At 44.7% G+C, this 22,796-nt stretch overlaps 1 protein-coding gene across 1 annotated transcript in view; it reads left to right on the top strand.

The window, feature by feature from the left end:
- The window catches only part of TNNI3K (TNNI3 interacting kinase), a gene marked incomplete at its 5' end in the record, with an annotated part of 47,846 nt that extends 26,663 nt beyond the window's left edge, over window positions 1-21,183 (top strand). The window contains 8 exons of the mRNA XM_082054146.1: window positions 9,016-9,068; window positions 10,386-10,438; window positions 11,590-11,722; window positions 12,619-12,728; window positions 16,640-16,699; window positions 18,188-18,357; window positions 20,027-20,106; window positions 21,104-21,183. Coding sequence (XP_081910272.1) covers window positions 9,016-9,068; window positions 10,386-10,438; window positions 11,590-11,722; window positions 12,619-12,728; window positions 16,640-16,699; window positions 18,188-18,357; window positions 20,027-20,106; window positions 21,104-21,174 — 730 coding nt within the window. The 3' untranslated portion in view covers window positions 21,175-21,183. The remainder of the gene's footprint in view (window positions 1-9,015; window positions 9,069-10,385; window positions 10,439-11,589; window positions 11,723-12,618; window positions 12,729-16,639; window positions 16,700-18,187; window positions 18,358-20,026; window positions 20,107-21,103) is intronic.
- Between the last annotated feature and the right edge of the window lie 1,613 nt (window positions 21,184-22,796).

The following is a 22,796-nucleotide window of genomic DNA, read 5'->3' as shown; positions in this document are numbered from 1 at the left end:
CTACCTGCTCTTGTAAAGCCAGGATGATTACATGCTTCTCATTCTTCTCTCATATTTTTCCTTCCATGGTTTCATGAAGAGAATGGTGCTTGGTCTCACCATTTCAAACTGTATGTGGCCTGAACAGAAGACAATTAATTCCTGATTCTGCTGAACTCATTATTAACCTTCTCAGCTTAGATTTATCTGGCTGTATTTTTCAAATAAGAGGCTTAAGAGTTCCTTTCTCATCTGTGGTTTTCAAATTTCCAAGTGCCATTGAGGCAATAACAGCATTTTAGAGCTATTTCTGTGAGTTATACTTATTCCTTTAGAAAAGAAAAATTAGTAACTGTAGTGTTCACGGGTGGTACCAGACTGACAAAGCCGTTCCAGAGATTTACCTCCTGCTCTCACGTGCATCCTGCACTCAGCACCGAGATGGGCTTCTCGCACATTTTGTCGGAAAGGCAGATGCACACCATGCATAGAACGGGTCTGTTTAGTGATTTTTCAGCCCCTCTACAAAAACTGTAAACCGAGGTCTTGACACTATCTGTTGTCAAGCTGGGTTTATTTCAGGTCTATACAATCCTTGAGTAAACTCAAGCTGAAGCTGGAGCTCGATACAGTTTATTCACATTGAGATGTGGTGACCATTTTTGTCCCTGCTGACAGAGGTCAAATTTGAACCAAGCCCACAGAAAAGTCTAGTTTTGTATGATTCATGTGCCTACATTCAACCTAGGGTATGGCCTTCAAGGGTCTCTCTAGTTTAGCCTTGTTCTTGATTAATTTTCAGTTGACATCTGGTGGGGGTCTCAAAACAATTCCAGATGTCACACTCAAATCAGTTAAATATTTTGTTGGAAAGTATATATGGGAGCTAAAATCAGATTAAATATAAACTGAAGGAGTCTTGGCTGTATTGTATGAACCCACTGCACTTTAATGATTAAAATTATCATGCAGGGGTTAGGGTTTAGGTGAAGCTGGAAATCTTGAAGACAGCGAATTGTGGGAGTCCTGATTGGGAGAGCCGCATTTTTTCTGTCCTAAAAACTGTTATCTGATGAAATTTTTGTTTATCACTTGACTGTTCTTGCTCATAACTACAGCTCTAATAAGGGCAAGTTATGCTTTTTTTGTTGAGACCATCAACATTACTTTCATTTTCCCTCCATCACGTAAGCCATTGCCAACTCTTTAATTTCTCTTTTTCATATACTTTTCAGTCTCCTGAATTTACTTGGATCAGTCAACATGTTGTGATAAATACCTTGTAAGCATTGTTGTGTCCGCATTCATCTGCTGTTGTGTTGTAATTTGCTCAGCCCTACAAGAGCCATGTGTTGTGCAGGTATACAGTGACTGGTGTGAGAATCTGGAGTTACTGGAAGTTTTTGACCTAGATAAAGCCTTTTGTGAATCTTTCCCCACAGTTCCAGCTTGTTTGAAAATCTGTGTTTGTGGTGCTAATTTCTAAAAGCCTTGCTCTTTATTTGTTGTATGCAACTGGTGTTTTTCTGCTTCCTCTTGCGTGTTCTTTGCTGGAAATTAAATCAATTGCAATAGCTTCCTTGAATCAGTAAATCAATTTTCAATAGATTCTATACACACTTTTCCTGCTAAATGACATTTTGCAATAGGCAAAAGATGTTTTGCTTGCATGGTCATGATCTGTATTCTTGTTCTGCATCTTGGATATAGCACATCTTTCACTAGCAAACATTGGAATAGCAAGTATTTTACCTTTGTCCCTCAGCTTGGTTCTGTCCACCTTTTATAGAGCTGTAAAAGATTGTAAATGTGGCAATAGCTCCCTTTTCCAGTTATTTTAAAGGTTTCCTCTCTCATCAGGTGTCTGTACCAGGCACAGAACCCCTCTGTTCTCTATCAATTGTGACAGTGATGGAGTGGTGCTTTGCTGTTTCACAGGACATCCAGCTGGATGTGGTTCAGGTGGAAGCGGGGAGATGTCGTTCCAGCTCTTTGAGCTTCTCTGGTCGCCAGAATCAGTGGCAGACGTCCCTGCAGCAATATGTAGCTGCATTCTGTGATAGTATCACAGGGGCTTAAAAAATAAATGAATTAGTGTGTAAAAACTCGTGACTTTCTTTTTCTCCTGGAAAAAGACGTAGGACCCTTCAGCCTGTTTCTAAGCTGCCTGGGGAAGCGCAGCTGGTTCTGAGCAGTGGATGTGTGAGGATAACAGAGCGAGGGGCTGCGTGTAAATCCTTCCCTGTCCATTAGCGTCACCCATACCTTCTCAGTAATTCTAATTTGTGCTGCAACACTCTCTCAGTGTTACTGACTTCACAAAATCTTGACATACTTGAGCTGATCTTTCCGAAGTGGGGTAAATGTAATGTTTTGTTTAGAACACACACATTGAGTCCCTTTATCCTTTGGCTGCTGGCTGTGCTTCATCTTGATCAAACATAGAAACAAACAAAGAAAAATAATCAGAGCTTCAGTTTTGTTAATTCCTGGTATCTCGACTTTACAAGTTTGCCTTCCATTTTCCATTTTATGTACTTACTACAAAGTCTCTCCCAGGAAACTGAGATCCATAAAGCTTTTCAAAGTTCGAAAGAGAAGCTTACATCTCCAGACATGCTTCTGGCATAGTAATGACTTTTGATCCACTGTTAGTGTTCTGTCACAATAAATGGATTTTACTGAGCTCTTTTAGAGAGCCCAGCAATAGATATTAGCTCTTGTGTACATGTTCCATCACCTGAGGAGATGGGTTCTCAGACTGTTTCTGAGACCATCCTTCATCCCTGGCACCCTGCGGGTCCCGGGGACCCTCCAGCCAAGCAACCTGGTGGGAACACACTCGTGTCCTATTCCCAGCATGTGACAGCCCCGTCCCCCCCAAAGTGTTGGGGATGCCGGGCTTTGGGGCAGGGGGTGACACAGAAGAGCAGCCCTTGTACCCACTTGTGACTCCAGGTCCCTGCACAGTGTCACTCATGTGGCAGCACCAGGCTCCTGGTTGCTGCTGGTCCCGGTGCCACTGGTTTCCCCAGGAATGTTCCTGGGCAGCTTCCGCTGGCCAGATACCCAGGGGAGATGATGCTGCCACGTGTCACATCAGGATTCGAGAGCACCCAGCTTCAGGGCACTGAGTGGGAGTCCCAGATGGGGCATCCTCGTGGTGAGAGCTTTTCTTTGGAGCATTTTCTCTTGAAAAGAACCATGAAGTACCTGTGTCTTGGTGTTGGCCTCAGTGTCCTCTTGATGTTGCTGTGTCTCCCTTCATGGAAGGTGCACGTAAGCCCCTGAAAAGCGCAGCCTTCCAGGCTGGCTCACAGACACAGGTTTACCCGGAATAATCTGTCTGCAGCTGCTGCGCTGGAGTGGCTGACGGGTGCTGGCCAAAGGCTTCCCCTCAGCCACCCTGCCAGGGTGTCCCCACTGCTGTCACCTCCTCTGTCCCCCGTCCTGGACGCAGCTGGAAATTGCCCCTCAGCTCAGGCCTTACCTCAGCATTTTGAGAGATTATATTTATGGTGCACTAATCTGCAGGGAATTGTAGCAAGGGTTTTAAGTCACGATGTGTTGTGTTAAACTATTAAATCTGTATTTCTACACCCGAACAAGCACCACAGTCAGGAGAGGTGTGGAAAACCTGATTTTGGGGAGCTCGGTGGGGTTGCAGCACAGGGCAGAGGGCAGGCTCTGGCTCAGGGTTATTAACCTGCTCTCTCTGCTGCATGCAGCCTGGAAACGCGGGATCCAAAAGCTCTGGCTCAGAGTTATTAACCTGTTGTCTCTGCTGCACACAGGCTGGAAACATGGGATCCAGAAACGCTGCTCGGGGTTTGGAAGGGCAGCACAGAAATATTTTTAACTGTTTTGAAAGCCAGACTCCAATGTGGAGACTGGTCTGCGCACGTGTATATGCTTTTGCAGAAAAAGTCAATATAACAAGAAATGTAATTTGGACACTGATGCAATCAATAAGTACTATGGCTTACATCAGAAGTTTGTATAGAGTAATATCCCCTGGAATCAATGCCCATTGCAGGATACAACCATTTATAATTTTGCACTGATGTTGCAATGATCCACTGCAAGGTTAGGAATAAAAGATCTCAGAAGCTGTAAATAGAGTGAAGTGAATCAGATCACCTTTTAGTCTAACTAGCAGCTATGCGTACTTGAAAACTATTGCCCTCATTTTTTTCAATTTGCCAACCTCAAACTATGGTTTCCCAAACCCTCATATCTAACAGCTCAGCTTCTTTTCTAAAAAACCTTCAATTGAGAGTGTCATGTTGAACAAGACACGAATGTGACCTAATTCTGAAGACTGGAAGCAAATTTAGATTCAAAATAGTCTGTTTCTATACAGCCAGGAATGAAAGCACATCATTTTTCTCCTATGGGGGGTATTTTTCAAACACTGTGCTTAGTTTCTTGTTCATCCCACTCTATAGATAACAAAAGTAAAAAGAATCATTTTAGTCATCACTCAGCTTAGGACTGTGGGACATTATGTCAGTCAACAAATTTAGATCCAGCCATGCCAGAGTCTGGGCTGTATGCTGTGGGCTGTCATTTTGGGTGACTAGTGCATTCATTTCAGCTGGAACACCACTATGTACTCAAGACTTTAAGGAACACATAATCTATCACTTTTCATAGCTTCCCTTCACTTTAAAAGTTGCAAGTGCCCTAGATCTGCCAACATCTATTGACTGGCCTCTTCACCTTCTCTTGGATTATCATAAGACTTTGATTCTCTTAATGTAAAGTAGGTGCCTTCCAAGCCCGCGGTGTTCTCTCTTTCCAGACAAGCTTTGTGGTTTTGTCCTGGTGATTGCTGTGCTTGTGCTCACCTTAGTTCTGAGCCACTACACCCTAATTCCAGTGTGAGGTCACTCAGTCTTGTGAGTATGGCTTATGTTTCTAACTCCTTAGTGACCTCAGTTTTGTTATATTGAGTAAATGTTATGTGTTTGCACTGAGTTTTCCAAATTATAGACAGGTCCTTTGAACCTTGTGAACACAAGTTACACTGGGAGTTTTCCCAGGTGAAAGTCCTGTAGTTCAGGTGGCTGGTGATGTGGAAATACTGCAGTCCTAAGAACACAACTGTCCTGCTTTCTGGTGCCTCAGAACACCATGGTTCTGGAGTCTTTCTATAGCCAGTGCTGAGCATGAGTAGCTAAACTCATTTGGATATGGGGAGGGAACACTTCAGTTCTGATCACTAAATGCTGTCAAACGTGTCAGCATTGCAGTAAAATGCCACATCGTTTTGCACACTCAGTATAGAACGAAGAAGAAGAAGAGGAGCAGAGAATAAGTGCATTCAAAAGGCATTTACGGATCCGCAGAAACAAAAGCCTATATGTGTATAAATATGCATACAGGTGTTCGCTCAGTGCTTGGGGAATTGATGAATTCCCGTAGCAAGTCCCTAGGCAGTGCGTTGCACAAAGAGCTGCGTGCATGTGGAGAGATGGAAAGGAGGCCACGGGAAAGCTACGGCTGGGAAAATCGTAGAACACTTTGGTTGGGAGGGACCTCCAAGGTCGTCCAGTCCAAAACCTTCCCTGAAGTTGCGCTGACTTCAGAATGAAATACCTGTATGAAATCCAGTAATGGCACACAGTGCTGGCTTCAAAGCTTCTCCAGCAGAACAGTTCATTTCATATGGCAAAACCCACCAGCAGGTTAGACTGAACACAAAAGAAAAGACATTTTGGACTAGACTCAATTTTGGTCATTTTGATTGCCAGAACTTGAATCCTTTGCTTCTCTGTCCCTCCGTAAAGAATTTCTGCTGCCAACAGCTATCATTTCAATCCCACAGTCCAGTCAAAAGCCATGAAATAGGGACTGGTGTTGGGAGAAAGACAGAGTTTCAAGATTGAGGTTTTGAAGGCTCACTGACCCATCTTTGCAGTGTCACAGTGCTTGTAAAACAGTAGTGTCTCCTAAATGACCAGGGAACGTGTCCATCTTTCAGAGATGTCACCAGGAGTGTCAAATAAGCTGATGTGGTTTAATGCTCACTGCCATTCACTGGGCATTAACAGACTGTGAAGGGGAAAAGGGATCTTCTTTTTTCCTGTCTTTCTTATTTCTTTTTTGGTCCATTAAGGATTAGGCACATAAAAATAAGATTTTTTAAAGGATATATACCTGATAACCCTGTTACTAGCAAGTGGTTTAGTTCCACAACATATTGACAAGCATAAGAAACATATAATTTGTGGTACTGTGTAAGGTAAGAGTTGGCAAAAAGAAAGTACCTACTCCAACAGTTCCCATGCTTTGTAACTGTTCGCTGGTTTTCTCTATACTTTTGGCAAAGTAAATATCATTTGAATTATCTTTCCAGAATGACCAAGTGCATTCAAGCTGAACCAAGTGTTGTCAAAAGGCTTAAATGATTCGTATCCCAGAGACCCACAATGAAAGGAAATTCAGAGACACTGTGCTGTGTTTACAGACTGCATTGCACCCCCCTCTAGTGACCAGTCTTGGTAGGGCCAGATGGAAACTTGTCTGCAAGTATTTCCTGTCAGAGAAGTTATGCTTTTGTTTTGGTTTTGCATGATGTTTGTGGAATCCTCCCTGGGAATTATAAAAAATGTCCTTTTTACATGGAGTTGTTTGATGGTCAAAGAATGTAGGCTCCTGGGATTTATTGTCATTTGTAATGATGGCCAGCTTAGAGGATAAGTTCAGAATGAAACATTTCAGTCAGGTTATGCAGTTACAGGGAAAAAAATGTCATCTTCTTTGTACAGAACATTATGAAATGTTGGCTTACCATCTTAATTCAGAACAAAATCAAATGTTTCAATCTCGAAAATTTCTGGAAATACCTGGGTTTATTTCCCAACCCACTCTGCAAAATGAGTTTATTTCCAAGACCTTTGAGGCTTACATTTACTTGGGACATTAACCTAGTCCCTGTTTATATGTTATCAATTTTCTGCAGATGCCTTCATCCCGTTGTCCTTTTGTTAATAATTCTGACACTTTGGCAAATGGATAAAGCTGAACAGGTACCAGAAAATCAGCAAGAAGTCCCTGAACTTTTGTCGTTCTTGTGCTGTTGTGTTCTTAGGTGGTTCTGTTGAGATAATGCAGTTTGAGAAGATGATACAAAACATCCAGAGTATTTTAAGTTCTATCTATTGCTCTGAGGAAGAAATTCTCCCCTCCTCATTGCAAACATGCGTTGGGTGCTTGTGGTGAATGCCAGCCCGGAGCACAGCTCATATGTTTTTGCTTGGTTTGCAGCTCTACTACCTATCTGCTCACAAGTTGACACTTATCAAATGCATAGGAAATATTTACAGTCTGATATGGAAATATTTTTGTATTTGTTTTGTTCATACTTGGAAGCTTATTTTTTTAAATCCTCTAATTAACAAAAAGGGTGCATACAGAGGGTTAGATTTCCTGCCAGGAATTATCCGTATGCCTCACTGCCTTTGAGCAAATAATATGTAGGTAAATCTGAATTTTCTTCACAATTCCTTCAATAAATGGATTTTAACCACCACACAAATCTCATAATTCACCTCTTTGGTTCTAGCAGTTTTAGGACAAATCCAGTAGATTTAACGTTAAGCCTCGAAATATCTCTGCTGACAATGTAAGGTACAGTTCTGCTTATCCGAGTCTTTACATCCACCGAGGCCGGCAGTTGCTATGGCTTCAAAGATTTCACAGAAATCAAAACACTTTGATAAGTGTCAGAACCAGTAGTTATCTGTGATAGAAGATTTCTCTGATCTCTGGATGTCCTGACAGAAATTGCCCCGTACATCTGCTGACCAAACAAGAATTTTCCTGCAGTTATTCCTTTCTTCCTGACTCCAGAAACTGTCTGGGGCAAAGATGAAGATGTTTTATTGACATAAGAACCTGACACATACAGGTCTAATCGGAATGGCACATTTTCCTGTGATTTCTTGCTGCCTGCAGCTCAGTTAAAAGAGGTGACCGTGAACTTCACCTCAGCTGCAGATCTGGGATCCAGGGCACTTTGCAGGGTGCAGAGGCAGTTCTGGCTGTAGATTTGGGTCCAGGGCACTTTGCAGGGTGCAGAGGTGCAGGATCTGGGATCCAGGGCACTTTGCAGGGTGCAGAGGCAGTTCTGGCTGTAGATTTGGATCCAGGGCACTTTGCAGGGTGCAGAGGCAGTTCTGGCTGCAAATCTGGGATCCGGGTCACTTTGCAGGGTGCAGAGGCAGTTCTGGCTGCAGCATCCCCCAGATCACTGGGCTGTACAGTGTTCTGTCTGTGAAATCTTGCTGGGTTAACCCCCAGTTCCGCTCTCCTCGGAGCACCGGCCATTGCCCCAGACCCCTCTTTGTTGCCGCTCAGAGTTACAACCCCCAGTCCCTGGGGATGCTGATCACACCGTATGGACCAGTTTGCCCAGGGAGCTTGTCTCATGAAAGTAACATTTACATTATCAAGTGTGGTTATTAAAATGAATAGGACTTACCATTGCGTCATCATTTTTTCCCCAGCTTAATGGATTTCTTATGGCTTCTGGTGATACATTCTATATAGATTCTTCAGATCTGTTCCTTCCCTTCCATACCTTGGCATTAATCTGGAATTACCACTATGGATTTATGTTTATGTGAGCCTTAAAAGAGAAAATAATCAGCCAATGTAATTTTATTTAAAGGCCATCACTGTATTTATATTCAAATATCATCTTTTTCACTTCATCAGTGTGATTCAGTGCACATATTGAATAAAGCTGTTGTACTTAATCTGTAACTGTTTAGAGTAAACATTTTGCTCCAGTATTGATTAGAAACTGACATTCTCATTTATGAAGCTATTGGGTCTGCCCTCTCAGAGTTAGTGTGTACTTTAGAACAACAAATGTGAGATTTAGCTGAAAGTTTTTATTTATAGACTTTTATCTACTTAAGCAGGTAATTTGAACTCCTCAAGAGTTTAGCTACGTACAAAAACTGTGGAATTTTCGCCATCTTTAAGACACTATTGAACAATTACCTATATTTCTTGTTTCCCCAGCCACAATATTCTCCTGTATGAGGATGGTCATGCAGTTGTTGCTGATTTTGGAGGTAAGGATTTTTAATGAAACCTTTATAAATTAACCTCAGATTCTCTAAACCAAAACACCTGCTGACTAAGAAGATACTAGGGAGGTTGCTCTTCATGTTGTTATCAAGAGACGACACAAAAGGCTTGGGGGGTGAGATACCCCTGGGTTTGTCCCCTCAGTTAGCAGGAGCTGTGGATACCCAGCAGCCCAGGTGATGTGAGGTGGAGGCATCTTGGTTGGAGCAGCTTCTAGGGGCAGGCTGGAGGAACAGGTTGAGTGACAATGCTGGTGACAGCAGATGTGCCCTCTTGTCTTCCACGGCAAGTGCTCAGGACCTGGGGACGGTGCAGTTCTGCCAGTTTGCCCACTGGCAGCCAGCCCCACGGTGACAGGTTTCTCTCATTTTAGTTGAAAGAGCAGAACGTGGCTCATTATTTCAGCTATGGACCTCAGTGACTTGTGCTCAAAATCAGCTTGGGCTTTACTCTGTGACTCTGGATGTCCTGCACTGTCTTGGTGCTTGTCTGCCCAGCTCCACGGGAATGGTCTGATTGCTGCAAGGTGTAGTCCAGGGCGATGGGCTTGACCTGCCTGCTCACAACTGCTTGACGTGAGATGTGGCCATTGTCACCATGCGATGTCACCACAGGTGTGACCAGGAGAGATGCATGAACACCAGCCTAGGGTAGGAGGACGGTGTCAGTGTGACCATGTCCACAAGGACGCAGAGGTGGCCAGACCTGCTGTCACCAGCCCCAGGCTGGGACAATGTGGGATCAGCTGCCTGGCCACAGCGTTGCTGACACACTCTTATTCTTACTGTGCACACTTCAGTGTGTTTGCCTGATATGTCAAAGGCATCCGAGTCCTGCCTGGGGATTTGTTTATGTGTCACAAAATGTGACATATCCCACCTTCACTACAGTCATGCCAGATCTTGTCATGTTTAGGTGGGCTGCTTTTCTGACATGGAGTAAGACTGACAGGGTCTGTGGGACTGCTGTTCAGTTCAGGGCTCAGTGTGTTGTCAGTCCAGATACGGTTATATTGACCAGTACAAATAACCATGAGCTCACAGATTGAGCTGCATCCTCAGCTGCTGTAAACTGCACTAATGTCGATGGAGCTTTGTAGGTTGGTGCCAGTGCTGAACAGGGCATGCAGATTTCTGGAGCCTCATTATCTGTACACATCCTGGTTGAAAAACAGTTATCACCATTCTCCTGGACTCTCAAAAAACAAAACACCACAACAAATGCTTTTTACTAAGACTTTTGTATAATAAGATGAGCATCAGCTTAACAGTAATTTGTTGTTGTTGTTCTGTGTATTTCAGAATCTAGATTTTTGCAATCCCTGGATGAAGACAATATGACAAAACAACCTGGGGTTTGTTTCTTGTTTTGTTCCACATAATTAGTATAAAACATACAGACAAACTCTGGTTAGGAGAAAATTACACTAGAAATATTTTTGTTGGAAAAATGAACCAGTATAGTGTTTTATCTCTCTTAATGTTTCTTTGTGTTTGGTTGTTTTTTTTAATTTAAGCCTTTTTAATAACAGAGATGAGTGAAGATACAATATCTGTAATGGAAAATAATGCTTTACAAGGTTGTCTTTGAAGCTCTATTTACCCCAAAATCCTTAGTAAGGTGTCATTTTTTTAATCCACCCTTCCCCACTCACACACATGTTGCTGGGAGGTGGTTCCTGCGTCTAACAGGGAATTGGTTATTCGACACTGATTTTCTTTCAAAGTACTTTTGTCCATTACAAGCCTGTTGCTCACAGAGAGGCAGCTTCACAAGACAGTGTTGATGTCTCCACAGGTTTAGTCCAGGTGCATTCTGTGTGTCACTGATACTTTGCACCATCTTAATGACTAATTGTGGAACAGGGTGGTGATGCTAAATCCAGGGCTTAGCAATCATCTTTTTACCAAGTGCTAATAGGTTTTGACTGTGTGAGGAGTGAGCACTGCTGCTGCAGGCTCTCCTGGGAAGGGCTGCCCTGCAAAGGGTGATTTGGTTACTGGGTGTGAGGAACCTGCACAACCACCCTGAAGCCCTCACTGCTTGTGCAGCAGCCTCAGGATGGGGCTTGTGTAGAATGCGTTTTGTGCAGAACATGGTGAGATGCCCAGAGAAGCACCAACCCCATGCAGTTATCGGCAGCTTCTCCATCCGCCAGCTGGAGCAGCAGTTAATTGGCATTACACGGAATGCTCAGAACTTATAATGTGGTCTCCAGGCTTTGAGGCTGGTGTCCTGCTGTTATTCTAGCACCACTCTCCTGTTCAGAGCCCGATCAGTCTGGCTTTACGGTGCTGAGACAGCTGCCATGCTAATGCTGTTACTTATAATGTGCTGCCTAGATTTTGCAAGCCAGGTGGAATTTTTTCCTGGCAAATTAACCAGTTATTTTGTGGAGCAATGGTGACAGGGAAATAAGAAAGGAAGACAAACACAGAAATACAAAGGATGCGTATGTGAGGAGGTAACCCCTGCTGATGTGTTGCTGGTGTGTCCTGGGCGCAGAACCTGCGCTGGATGGCCCCCGAGGTGTTCACCCAGTGCACCAGGTACACCATCAAAGCCGATGTCTTCAGCTACGCTCTGTGTCTCTGGGAGCTGCTAACGGGTGAAATCCCATTTGCTCACCTGAAACCAGGTAAGGTGCTCAATGAATGGACATTTAAATTTCTCTGAACTGAAGAAGTAGCTGCACTGTATAATACTAACCAATTTTTACTGAAGTCTGTTATTAGGTGCAGGCAAAAGCTGCAATGAGGACAGACAATGGCTGAAATTATTTTTATGATGAATACTATGATGGGAATGGGATATGGTTAAAAAAATGTTAGACCATTCTTGTTACAATCTCATGGTTGCAATCTTACAGTTCCCCGCATATCCCATGTACTCTGATCACATCACTTCAAACTGTCAGGCAAACGAAGTATTTTACTTAGTTTTTGATAGGAGTTCAAAATACATTGGTTTTGAGTTGAAAAAGTATTGCTCAAAAGGAATGAGAGCAATTAACCATGTGTTTGGATTCACTGAATGTGCAAACTCAGTTAAGAAAATATCTTCCTGTGTCTCAGCAGTGCCTTGCGCTTATAAAAAGGCAGTCATTAGGTTTTTACTGAAGAAATACTTAAAATTAATTTTTGTCTTATACTGTGACAGAACTAGCCATGGGTTAAGAGACCTGAGTCTGTTGCCAGTTTATCTGAATTGAAGTACACCCGTCACCCTGTCTAACTCGTGAAGATAATGAATTCTTTTTAAAGAGAGTTGAAGTTTAACTCATTTTTGCCCCTGAAGTCCTTTTCTCTTAGGTTAAGCTAAATTAGGTTGCCTTCATCCATGCTTAGCGCTAACAGCAGTGTGTTTCCACTCCGGGCTGTGACTGCCTGAGCTGTCTTCATGGACAGCATGGGCTGGAGATGCCTCTGCTGGTCTCTGTCCAGGGTTTTGGTGGTTTGGGGTGGGTGTCCCCGCTGGAGGGGGTGGGTGTCCTCCTGCTGGGGTGTTTGTTGCTGAGGCCGCACTCTCCCGCAGCGGCAGCCGCGGCCGACATGGCGTATCACCACATCCGCCCGCCCATCGGCTACTCCATCCCCAAGCCCATCTCGGCGCTGCTGATGCGCGGCTGGAACGCCTGTCCCGAGGTGAGTGTCCCCACCATGGAACGGGGGTTTCTGCCTTGCCCACCCTGTGTCTGTCTGCATGGGGCTTCCCCAGAGCCCGGGTTCGGAGGGAAGTGTCACTGCAGAGAGCCCTGTCACAGATAATGGAGTGACAAGAAATACAGAGGGGTTGATGAATCAAGAAGGAAAGCAAATTAACATTTAGCCATTAAATGAAAATATAAGCAATTATGTAGCTTTGATTATTACTAGAATTATTATAGAGAGAAGATTTAGCCAGAGCTTTCTCATGAGCTCGAATGTTCACAGGTTTCTCTGTGCAGTCCCCTCTCCAGGACTGCAGAGAACACCCGATGCTGTCACACTGTGTCCCCGCAGGACAATGGTGCAGCCACACGGTGCTGGTGCACTGGGCAGCAATGTGGTTGAAGTGCCGTGTTCCTGGGGATGCTGCTGTCCCTGCGTTGCACAAAAGACTTTAAAATTCAATCAGTCAATTTCATTGAACATTATAAAATGTGACCATAGCGTGGAGGGTTTTTCATTAAAGATAACTTTGTTGCTGGTTAAAAATATCCATCAGCTCTCTGAAGGACAGAATAGGAAAATCCTGAGTTTTGTGCTGCTCCTCTGCTTTTCAGTCAAACAAATATACCACTTTCCTGTCCCTGCCTCATATTAGTCTAGGTTAGGAAACCATGACAATCTCTTATTTGGACCTGGTTATGTTACTTTGGTTTTCTTAATAGCCACCTATACCAGCATACAGGAGGAATAACATGTCCTTGAATTTTACTTATGGTCACTGTTTTACTTGGATATGTCCTCATTGAATGTATAACAATGGAAAATCAAGCTCTGCTTTTCTTTCTGGATTTTGAATTTCATTCTGATTCTCACCTTACAGTCCTCTCTGTTCTCTTCTAAAAGAAAATCCACCGTTACCAGTCTTTGAGGGGTCATGCAGTGCTGTTCTCTGTAAATCTTCCCAGTGGTCCCAAGTGCTTGGGTTAGTAACAGCTCTGCAGAAATCCCCTTTTGGGGACACTCATGTGCATTTACGTGTCTGCAAAGCTCTCAGAGCAGAACTGCACCAGCCTGCGCTGGTGCACGGGAACAAGCCGTCACTTTCATCATCAGGGTCCCTCTATCTGGGAGTGCATGGATGTTTTAGTTGCCTTCAGCATTGCATGAGGCCTGTTTTGCTGTAGAATCTGTCATATTTCTTTGTCAGACCCAGCTAGTGACTTGACTACTGTTTCCCTTTCCTGAGCTAAGCAGTGGTTACAGGATCCCATAGTGAGATAATATTTTGGCTTGTGTTCACGCTGGGATGCACCTGGAGTCCTGGATTTGTGCCCTGGAGGCCCTTTCCTAGTTAGCCTGGCTTAGAAATATGGGCTATCAGGTGTCTAAACCTGTCCTTGTCCTGGACCCCTGAGAGTTTTCCCAGCCGGGGCAGTGCCCTGAAGCTCAAGGTGGGGGCAGTGGGGTGGTTGTGTGACTTTTGGGCAGCCCATGGCTGAACCGAGCTCTGCCCCTTGCTGTGCTCCTTAGGGACATAACACATCGGTGTGGGAATTGTGGAGAAAATCCATTTGCAGTGCAAGGCGCAGCTGCTTGATCTCATCGCTGGTTTATTTATTGTTATTGGTGTTTCCTGCCCTTTGTGAACTGATGTTGGGGGCGTGGGGGGGGCATTTGTTTTCCCTGTAACTATAAAGTAGCTGCTAAAAATCATCAACATGTAACTCGCATTCTGTTTAAAATTATTAATAAGATGTCACAGTAAATTGTTGACTTAAGTAAGCACTATGTAATGGATATAGTCACAGTATCTTGTTAGCATTTCCACAGCTCATTTAGCCCCAATAAAAAGAAACCATCTTTTCAGAATCCTAATGCACTTCATTACTCATCAGTATCACTCCAATGTCACTTAATCTTGCTAATGTTCTAGGGCTGCATGATGGAATTATAATGCAATTGATAACTCAGTCAGCCAGCGGATAGCTTGAACTTGGCATAAGATGTGGGTAGAAACTTATTAAAATGTGCTTTATTTAAGGTGTTTTGCTACCATTCTCAATAAATAAGGGTTTGAGTTACTTCTGAGGGCCTTGGAGTGGTTTCAGGAAGCCAGTGAAGAATAAAACAGCATTATCACCCCCTTGTCAGCCTGGCAAGGGTGGCTGCACAGTCACAGCCCATCCTGAACCTGTTGCGCAAACCCATGGTGCTGCTGGAAATCCAGGTTCACCAGCAATTCTTCCCCAGTGTCTCAGTGTTCTGGTGTGTATGATAATCCTGGACTCGGTGATGTCCCTTGGACACACCACCTAATGCTATTAGTGAAACACCAAAACAAGCGGAATGAGCAAAAGATCTGAATGCTAAAAGGCATCACCGTGTCAATATCCATTTTACAGCATCTCACTGGAGATGCATAAAGACATTTACTTAAAAGAAAGGCTGTTTGTTAGGGGAAAATGGTGAATTTTGGAGCTCAATAAGTGTTCACAGGTCACAATTCTCCAAGAAGTTTGCTCAGTTTAAAACAAGCAAACAAAAAGACAGAAAATTGAGTATATCTGTACGATTTTGCTGGATGGCTATAAAATGCCTCTAAATTTGAAAATTTATTCTTTTGTTTGTCTTTGATTTCGTTCAAGGTTGATCATGACCAAAAACTAGTTCCCATGTGTCATGTCACTGTTACTATTTATCAGGTACCTGAATATCTGTTTCCCAGAAACTGTAGGCAGTTGTTTCCAAAGGCAAACTGATGACTAGAAAATTAGACAGTGTCTCTTAAGCAGCATTTTTCATTAGCTGTTTTAATTGGTAAGCTTTAATTAGAGTCAAAGTATTTGCCATAATACCTGGGGCTTAGTTCTGTACAGAAAATTGACATTGTTTTAGTTTCATGAGGCACAACTGAGGTGTCACAGCCGGTTCTCCCATGGGGTCCCATCGAGTCCCAGTACAGGTGACAGGGTGGGACCCTCTCTCTGCCTTCAGCACTTCATGAGTTGCTCAGAGCAGCCAGGATGCTGCCAGGACACCATAAACTCACTTTGCTTCCTCCCTTTCTTGTGTCACTGCAGACAAGGACAAGCCTGTGCAACTTAAAATGGACTGTGCATTTTCTTTCTTACCCTTTTGAGAAAGAAATATATTTAGAACCCATTTTGTTAATACACTTTCTCACGAAGGGCTAAATGCTGAAGTCTCATTTGTGTGAATTGTCCCTCTGCTATGGCTCATAGATGTGAGGGCTGCAGGACCTTGTCCTCAGCTCTGAAATGATCCTGTCTCTTGCAGAGACTTTGTTGAGGAAGATGTGGCGATGGGAATGAGGAGCTTGATTAACAGTTGATTAATTAAGCTATTGCTGGTCCTCCTCTGGCAAACACCGCTGTACGCAATGATTTAGACACCCTTATTTTGAACGTGAAGGACTTAAAAAGGAGCAGAATTGGTAAGGGAAATGAGATGGCTAAGAAATGCAGGGCTGTGATTTTTTTAAGTGTGGTTATCCAAAGTCACTGCTTTCTTTACAGTCTGTGTTTTGGAAACATATAATAGAAAACATGAAAAATACATTGTTCAAGCCATTAATTAACTGCAAAGTTAACAGAGCATATAAGTTTAGGTTGCAACCTTAATCAGTACATGGAATGTAGTCAGAATGTGCTATTTTTTATGAAAATTTCATTGCTTAAGTTGTCATGCACACGCCTCTTAGTTTCATAGCTTGGAACTGAGTTTGCACTTCCCATCAGATCCCCGAGCAGCCTGAAAGCAAAGCCCTGAAATGCAGAGAGTGGGACACAGAGGAGCTGAGGTTCATCTCGTACCTGTGGGTCAGTTCACTCACAAAGATCTGCCTCCTTCTGCTTTTAACACATCTCTGCATTTTGTGTTCACAGGGGAGGCCAGAGTTTTCAGAAGTGGTCACAAAATTAGAAGAATGTCTGTGCAACATTGAGGTAAGGACCTTGTTTCCACCGTGGAGCATCCGTGTGTGCGCTGCGTGGTCGGGAGAGCAGAGCGGTGGCTTTGGATCTCTGAGCTGCTTTGGCCACTTTGGCCAACATGCATGTCTGGGAGGCACGTGGTGGTTCTGGGGTGCCAGGGACAGGGACCGGGTGTCATTGTGGGTGTCAGGAGCTGCTCGGAGGGGTCGGTGACGGGAGTGTGACTGGGGCTGGGGATGCACTTCACAGCAACCCTGGGCAGAACTCTGCGCTCTGTTCAAGGCTGCTGGTTGTGAAAAGAAGATAAGACAGACTGGCTAAGACCCTTGGGAGAAAGGTGGAAAGAGGAAACATGAGGACAAATGGAGAGGCAATTCCTGCTCTGCACTCTGGTTGTTACACAGATGATGTATCACCCCTCAGCCTGCTGCGAGATGAGTGGTCAAACAAAGTCAATGATTCAGGGCTGCAGTTCCTGAAATTGTATTTTCTCTGTGTGTGTGTGTATGTGTGTAAGAGGTTTGGGGTTTAAAAACAAAAAATTAAAATGGACCAGTGCTCTTGAGCTTAAGGGTCAGACAAGACACCCATAAACTATTACATTTCTTCATGCTCTGACTGCAGCTGGCTGCTCTGCGCGTAGGTGGAAGCTTTTAAGTGTAAAAAATAAAAAGTGAAGCACTATATTGCAAGAAACTGTGTCGTCTCATGGGAGACCTGACTTCTGTGATACATTAGCAGCAGGGCATGCAGGGAGAAATCTGGGGCAAGAGCTTACATACAAAAAGAAGAAAAGAAAGGATTATTTAGCTGGGGAGTTAGACCTGAGCTGCACCGTGTCCGGGGCAAAGCCTTGTTTGAGAGGAGTTCTAAGGAAAAAGATCTCTGGTAACTAAAGCATGGCAGGTGATGAGGGATGAAGGTGGAAAGGTTTTTCTCTCCACCTATGTTTCCTCTCTTTTTTCTTTTCCTCTCACAGCAAATCATACAGATCTCTGAAACAAGGCATGGTGGGACCATCTGTGCCAGCATGTCTGGGTCCCTGCTGCTGCAGTATGTCTGTTGTATAGTCGTTCCGTATATATAAACATGTATATGATGTGCTGCCCTGCATTTACATTGCCTGCCAGCCTGGGTTCCTGTCCTGGGACACTCGGGCCCCTATGACCAGGCAACGTCACTGTTCTTGTACAGCTGGGACAGTCTCGGGAGCCCATGGTGTCTCCCAGCTGCATGGCAGATGCTTGCAAGCCCAGTAACTCAGGACTGAAATAAAGCCTGTCTGCCGGAAAGCCACCCAGCCCCAGCTCAGAAACTCCAGGCGATGATAAACTGGCCGCTTTATTTGGCATCCAGTTCTGAGCTGACCAAAGCCAGGCAGCATGGCTTCTCCAGCCAGACTGCAGAGGCAACATGGGACACACAACTTAGGAGAAAGAGCTGAGGAAAGACTTGTAAATATGTAGTAACAGTGCCCTTTTTTTTGTTTGCTTTAACCAGCTGATGTCTCCAGCCTCCAGCAACAGCAGCGGCTCGCTGTCTCCCTCCTCCTCCTCCGACTGCCTGGTCGCTCGCGGGGGCCCCGGCCGCAGCCACGTCGCCGCGCTGCGCAGCCGCTTCGAGCTGGAATACGCCTTGAATGCGCGAGCGTACGCTGCTTGGTCACAGAGGTACGCACCGGCCACCGCCTTTGCATTTTGCACTGTAACATAAAAATAGTAGAAAATCAAGTCCTGCCATGTGCAGGTCCCCCATGCATCTGGAGAACAGAGCAGGTGGTGTTAGTGTCACGTCAGAATCGGAGGTCAGGATTTGCTGGTCCTGGTCAGAGTTACCCGGTGGGCTCCCCTCTCCGCAGAGATCCAAGCCCTGCAGAAATGTGATAAGTGTATTTGCTGACTCGGATCACAAGCATGGCTTGTTATCTGTGCCAAAATACAAGGCAGACATGTCCTGCTGCTTAGGATGAATAGGGCACACTGGGGGAAAAAAGAGCTGAAAATCCTAGAAATAAGCAAATTTGGGAAGAAAGGTCATACTGAAATGCCATTTTTTTTTGTTATGTATGAGAAAGTTTGTTTCCTGATACATTTACATTCATATGTCCCCTTTATGGAGCACATGGCTTGTGTCTGGCCAAGCATCTGAAAACTATTTTCTAACATGCCCTCAACTCTATTAGATCCTCAGTACTGGTTGAGTTTCTTTAATGAGAAGGAGCTTTATGGACAGGGAGACCAGCCCGTTCCTTCCCCATGAGAGCCTGTGGTGAAGATAAACCACTGGCAGAGAACAGTGAGCCCAGAGAGCAGCTGCGGTAATGGAAGAGGTGCCATTTTCTGATGTTGTGTTTCCCAGGTCTGGATTTTAGTTTTTGGTTTTCTCATTTTGCTCTCAAATTGTGCTGTGAGTGACTGAACAAAGGGGCTGTGCAGGAGCTGCAGCACCAGGCAGCGCAGCTCATCACAGATCCCAGGCTGCTGCCCAGGCAGGACGGCGGGTGCAGGGACAGACGGACAGCAACCCGACTGTCCCAGAGGTACAGAGGCAGGAGATACAAATACCAAGTCCATGTTCCTTAAGGAAGAGGAAAAGCATCTCAGCCTTTGTTGGAGTCAGCATTGCTGGAGCTGTTCCCACCAGAGCACATCCTAAAAATTGCATTTCATCCAATTTATGAACATGGAAGTGCAAGAACTGCAGATATTTTTAAGGCAAAGTCACATGTGGGTTCTCTATATTTTACCATTAATATCTGAGGCAATCTACTCTGCCACTTGAGAGACCCAGTTTTGAGGGCATATTTAGGAATCTCCCATGGGGAGTGAGTACAGTGAAAACAGAGTGGTGCTCTCATCTCTGCCAGCCCAGCTGTGCGCTCAGTCTAAACTTTACCCTGTAGCACCACTTACAGTCAGAGCTGGGAACAGCAGAGCCAGCTGTGCTCAACCAGGGGGAATTCAGAAATATAATCCTATCAGCTAAAATAGGGAGCAAAATGAATCCATCCTCACCCTGTTCGAGGGCTCATTTGGAGAGGCAGAAGGCAAACACATGCAGACAGACCCTGAAATCTTTCACATGAAATAGAGATCAGACCCCGTATATTTGAGGGAAATTACTTGGAGAAGGGATGAAATGTGAGTGTGCATGTGATTTGGGTTCTTGCTTCATAACTTTCATATTTTTTTGATTACTGCAAATGCCGGTGGCCAGGCATCAGGCTGATGTACTGGTGGTACCACCTTTCCCTTCCAGCTCTGTGGAATTAGTTCTCATGGTCTGGAGATGTGACATTATCAGTCTTATCTAAACTGACACCTCCTCTCTCATTCGCAGCACCGGGCAGCACCCTTCGCAGGGCCTGTCTTTGGATGACATGAGAAGAAACTTCCAGTGCTCTCCAATTGACAAAAATGGTGAGTTAATGCAGAAAACTCCTCGGTGTGGTTGCCCAACACAGAGCTCCAGCCCCCTGAGGTACAAACAGTGTGAGGAGAGAGCTGGTGCCTGGTGGATGCTGCAGGTTGGGGGTCTGCGGAGCCAGCGAGGTCTCATCTGAGCTCCTGCTGCTCTCCGCCTGTGCACCCCAGCACCTCGACGCTGGGATGGTCCTTTCTGCCCATGCACAGAGCTGTGAACTGGGAGAAGATGGAGCATTATGTCCTCAGGACTCCTTCTGCGAGCAGTGGGCAAGACAGTCCCGCTCCTGTGGTGCCCCAGGAGCATCAGGGACACGGCACAGCCTTTTCACAGCCACCCCATCCTTCTGCTCCCCTCCAGAACAGAAATCTGCTTCCTTCTTGTTCCTGGTGCCTTCTGCCCATCTGTCCTGCCACATTCAGGTGTTTGTCCATGCATCACTGCACAAACACCCCCCAGCCTTTCCCAGCCCCTGCACTTGAGATCATCTCCATAAGCCTCTCCTGCTATTGCTCAGTCTTTTCTGGCAGCAGCTCCCCCACCCTTTCTAAATAACTCACAAACTCACTGCCTGGTTCAAATATTTTTAAAATGCTTATCAGAATGTTTATTTTGAGGTCTGCAAAGCTCTAGTTGAAAGGGCAAAAGGTGGGGTTTTTTTGATGGCAAACTCCCACTGTGTTGTTGAAACACTGAGATCTGTGTGTTTTATGTCAGTCACCAAACATTCTTCATGCTTCTTTGTGATTGCTTTGTGATTATTGTGAACTCATTGCATGAATGACAGGGTCTGTTTACTTCCTATTTAGATTTTTCCTCAGCAGATGATACTGAATGGAGATTTGCAGACAGCAAAAAGGCATCAGCAAGACCTGTGCCTCTTTATCTCGAAATGATACGCACAATATTCTGTTGGCATTGTGACTGCAGGGAAGGGTGGGGAGGAGCACAGCTGTGTTGAGCCACATGTGAACTTCTCTCTGCCCCTTGCAGGGTATGTGTCAGACCCCATGAGCACCATGAGGTTCCACTCCTGCAGCAGCAGCTTTGAAGAAAGCAGCTGATGACAAGAACCGTCCACTAGAGAGATGCTGTCAGCCGGCACCAGCCACTCTCACCCCATCAGCCTCCTCCAGGCACCGCTGTGTGTTGTGCCGAAGATCCCCAAGCTGAGCAGCTTTAGTTGTTGATGGCAGCTGTCCCCGTCACTAGTCCTGCTCAAGCATCTTTCTCTGCTGACCTGCTTGTTGGGTTTTTTGGTGGTGTGTACCTGTCTTTAACCAAGTCCACAAGGAATGCTGCACTTTCATCTTGAGCATTAATAATTTGAAGAGATGAAAGAAAAAATGCATCTCTTGTAGTTTTGGAGCTCCAAGGGCAGTTGTTCCCTGGGCTGCACCAAGGCCTGGGAGCCACCAGTCCTGTCCCATCAGGGAGAGGAGAAACCTGTCCTCCCCAGCACCATCCTAACTGCTTCTCCAGACATTTATGTTTTCTTATCCCTCTTGGTTTGGTTTGAGTGATTGTTTTTCGTAACGACTGTTTTCATTCAGACATTTGCTTACAAAAAGCAATACAGGTACTCCGAAACAAACTTTAAACTGGAAGGAAAATATGCAAAGTCATGTCACAAATATGATAATCTTAAGACAGTGCAAAGTTGCATTTTTGATGCAAAGCAAAACTGCACCAGAGTTCCAGCTGGTGCATGGGGAGCCAGGGGGTGCCACAACTGGGCTTTGCAACAGCAGCTCTGATCACTGGAAATTTAAAAAAAAATAACAGTTAAAGAAAAAAAAAAGTAGGGCAGGATAACTTGAACTCTTCATCTATTCTTCTAGAGGCAATTACAGAGTTAATTATGCTGTTATTTTCTGAGGTCATTTTTCAAATTAGGAAAATGTAGCTCCAAGTGATCCTGCTTTAATATTATTCCTTAAGCAGACTCAAGGACACAACTGTCGTATTGGCCCAGTAGAAATTGGTGTTCACAACTGCCGTGTGTTCATCTGTGAATGTTATTCAGGATGTTGGTTTCCTACAACCGCTGACCGAGGTCTGTGATGAGGCACCGTGCAGTGCAACACACCTGAACTGTAGGTTCTGCTGCCTCACATCGTCCGTGCATGTCATTAATTTCACGGTCCTGAAGCAATAAAAATGGGGAAGATTTCACTTAGCGAGGTTTACAGGTGTTTTTTCATTTGTTTTGTTTCACTTTCTGAAAAAAATCATTGAGGAAGAAAGGGAAATAAAGCTGCACATCAAGTACTGCAGATGGTACCACCACTTTCTCTTCGGTTCACCGACAGCCAGAAGCTGATCAAGGAAGATGTTTTTAACCCAAACAGTTGTCATTTTTGGTTCCTGAAAAACAGAAGCTATAAGCAGCAGAGTTCATTGGCGTTAACCCCTCGGTGCGCTCAGCAGTACCTGAGCTGCTGGTACGAGCTCCCAGTAGCTCCTGGGAAACGCTCAGAGGTGGACACGCAGAACCAACAACAAAAATCAGAAAGCTTCTGAAGGCAAAACTTTTGTAATTTAGAGAGCTCTTTACAAGGCCAGCTGCTTGCAAATAATTTCACTAGTAATGGAAATTAGTGGCTCCTTGAAGCAAACAATGTCTTAGTTAATTGGTCTCTACAGGAGAAACATCAGGCTTAGGGGAAAGCATGTTTCATAGGAG

This window comes from Streptopelia decaocto (assembly GCF_964273445.1).
Source record: "Streptopelia decaocto genome assembly, chromosome: 5".
NCBI classification, from domain to species: domain Eukaryota; kingdom Metazoa; phylum Chordata; class Aves; order Columbiformes; family Columbidae; genus Streptopelia; species Streptopelia decaocto.
The sequence above is the reverse complement of the archived record's forward strand: the minus strand, read 5'-3'. Positions and strand labels throughout refer to the sequence as shown.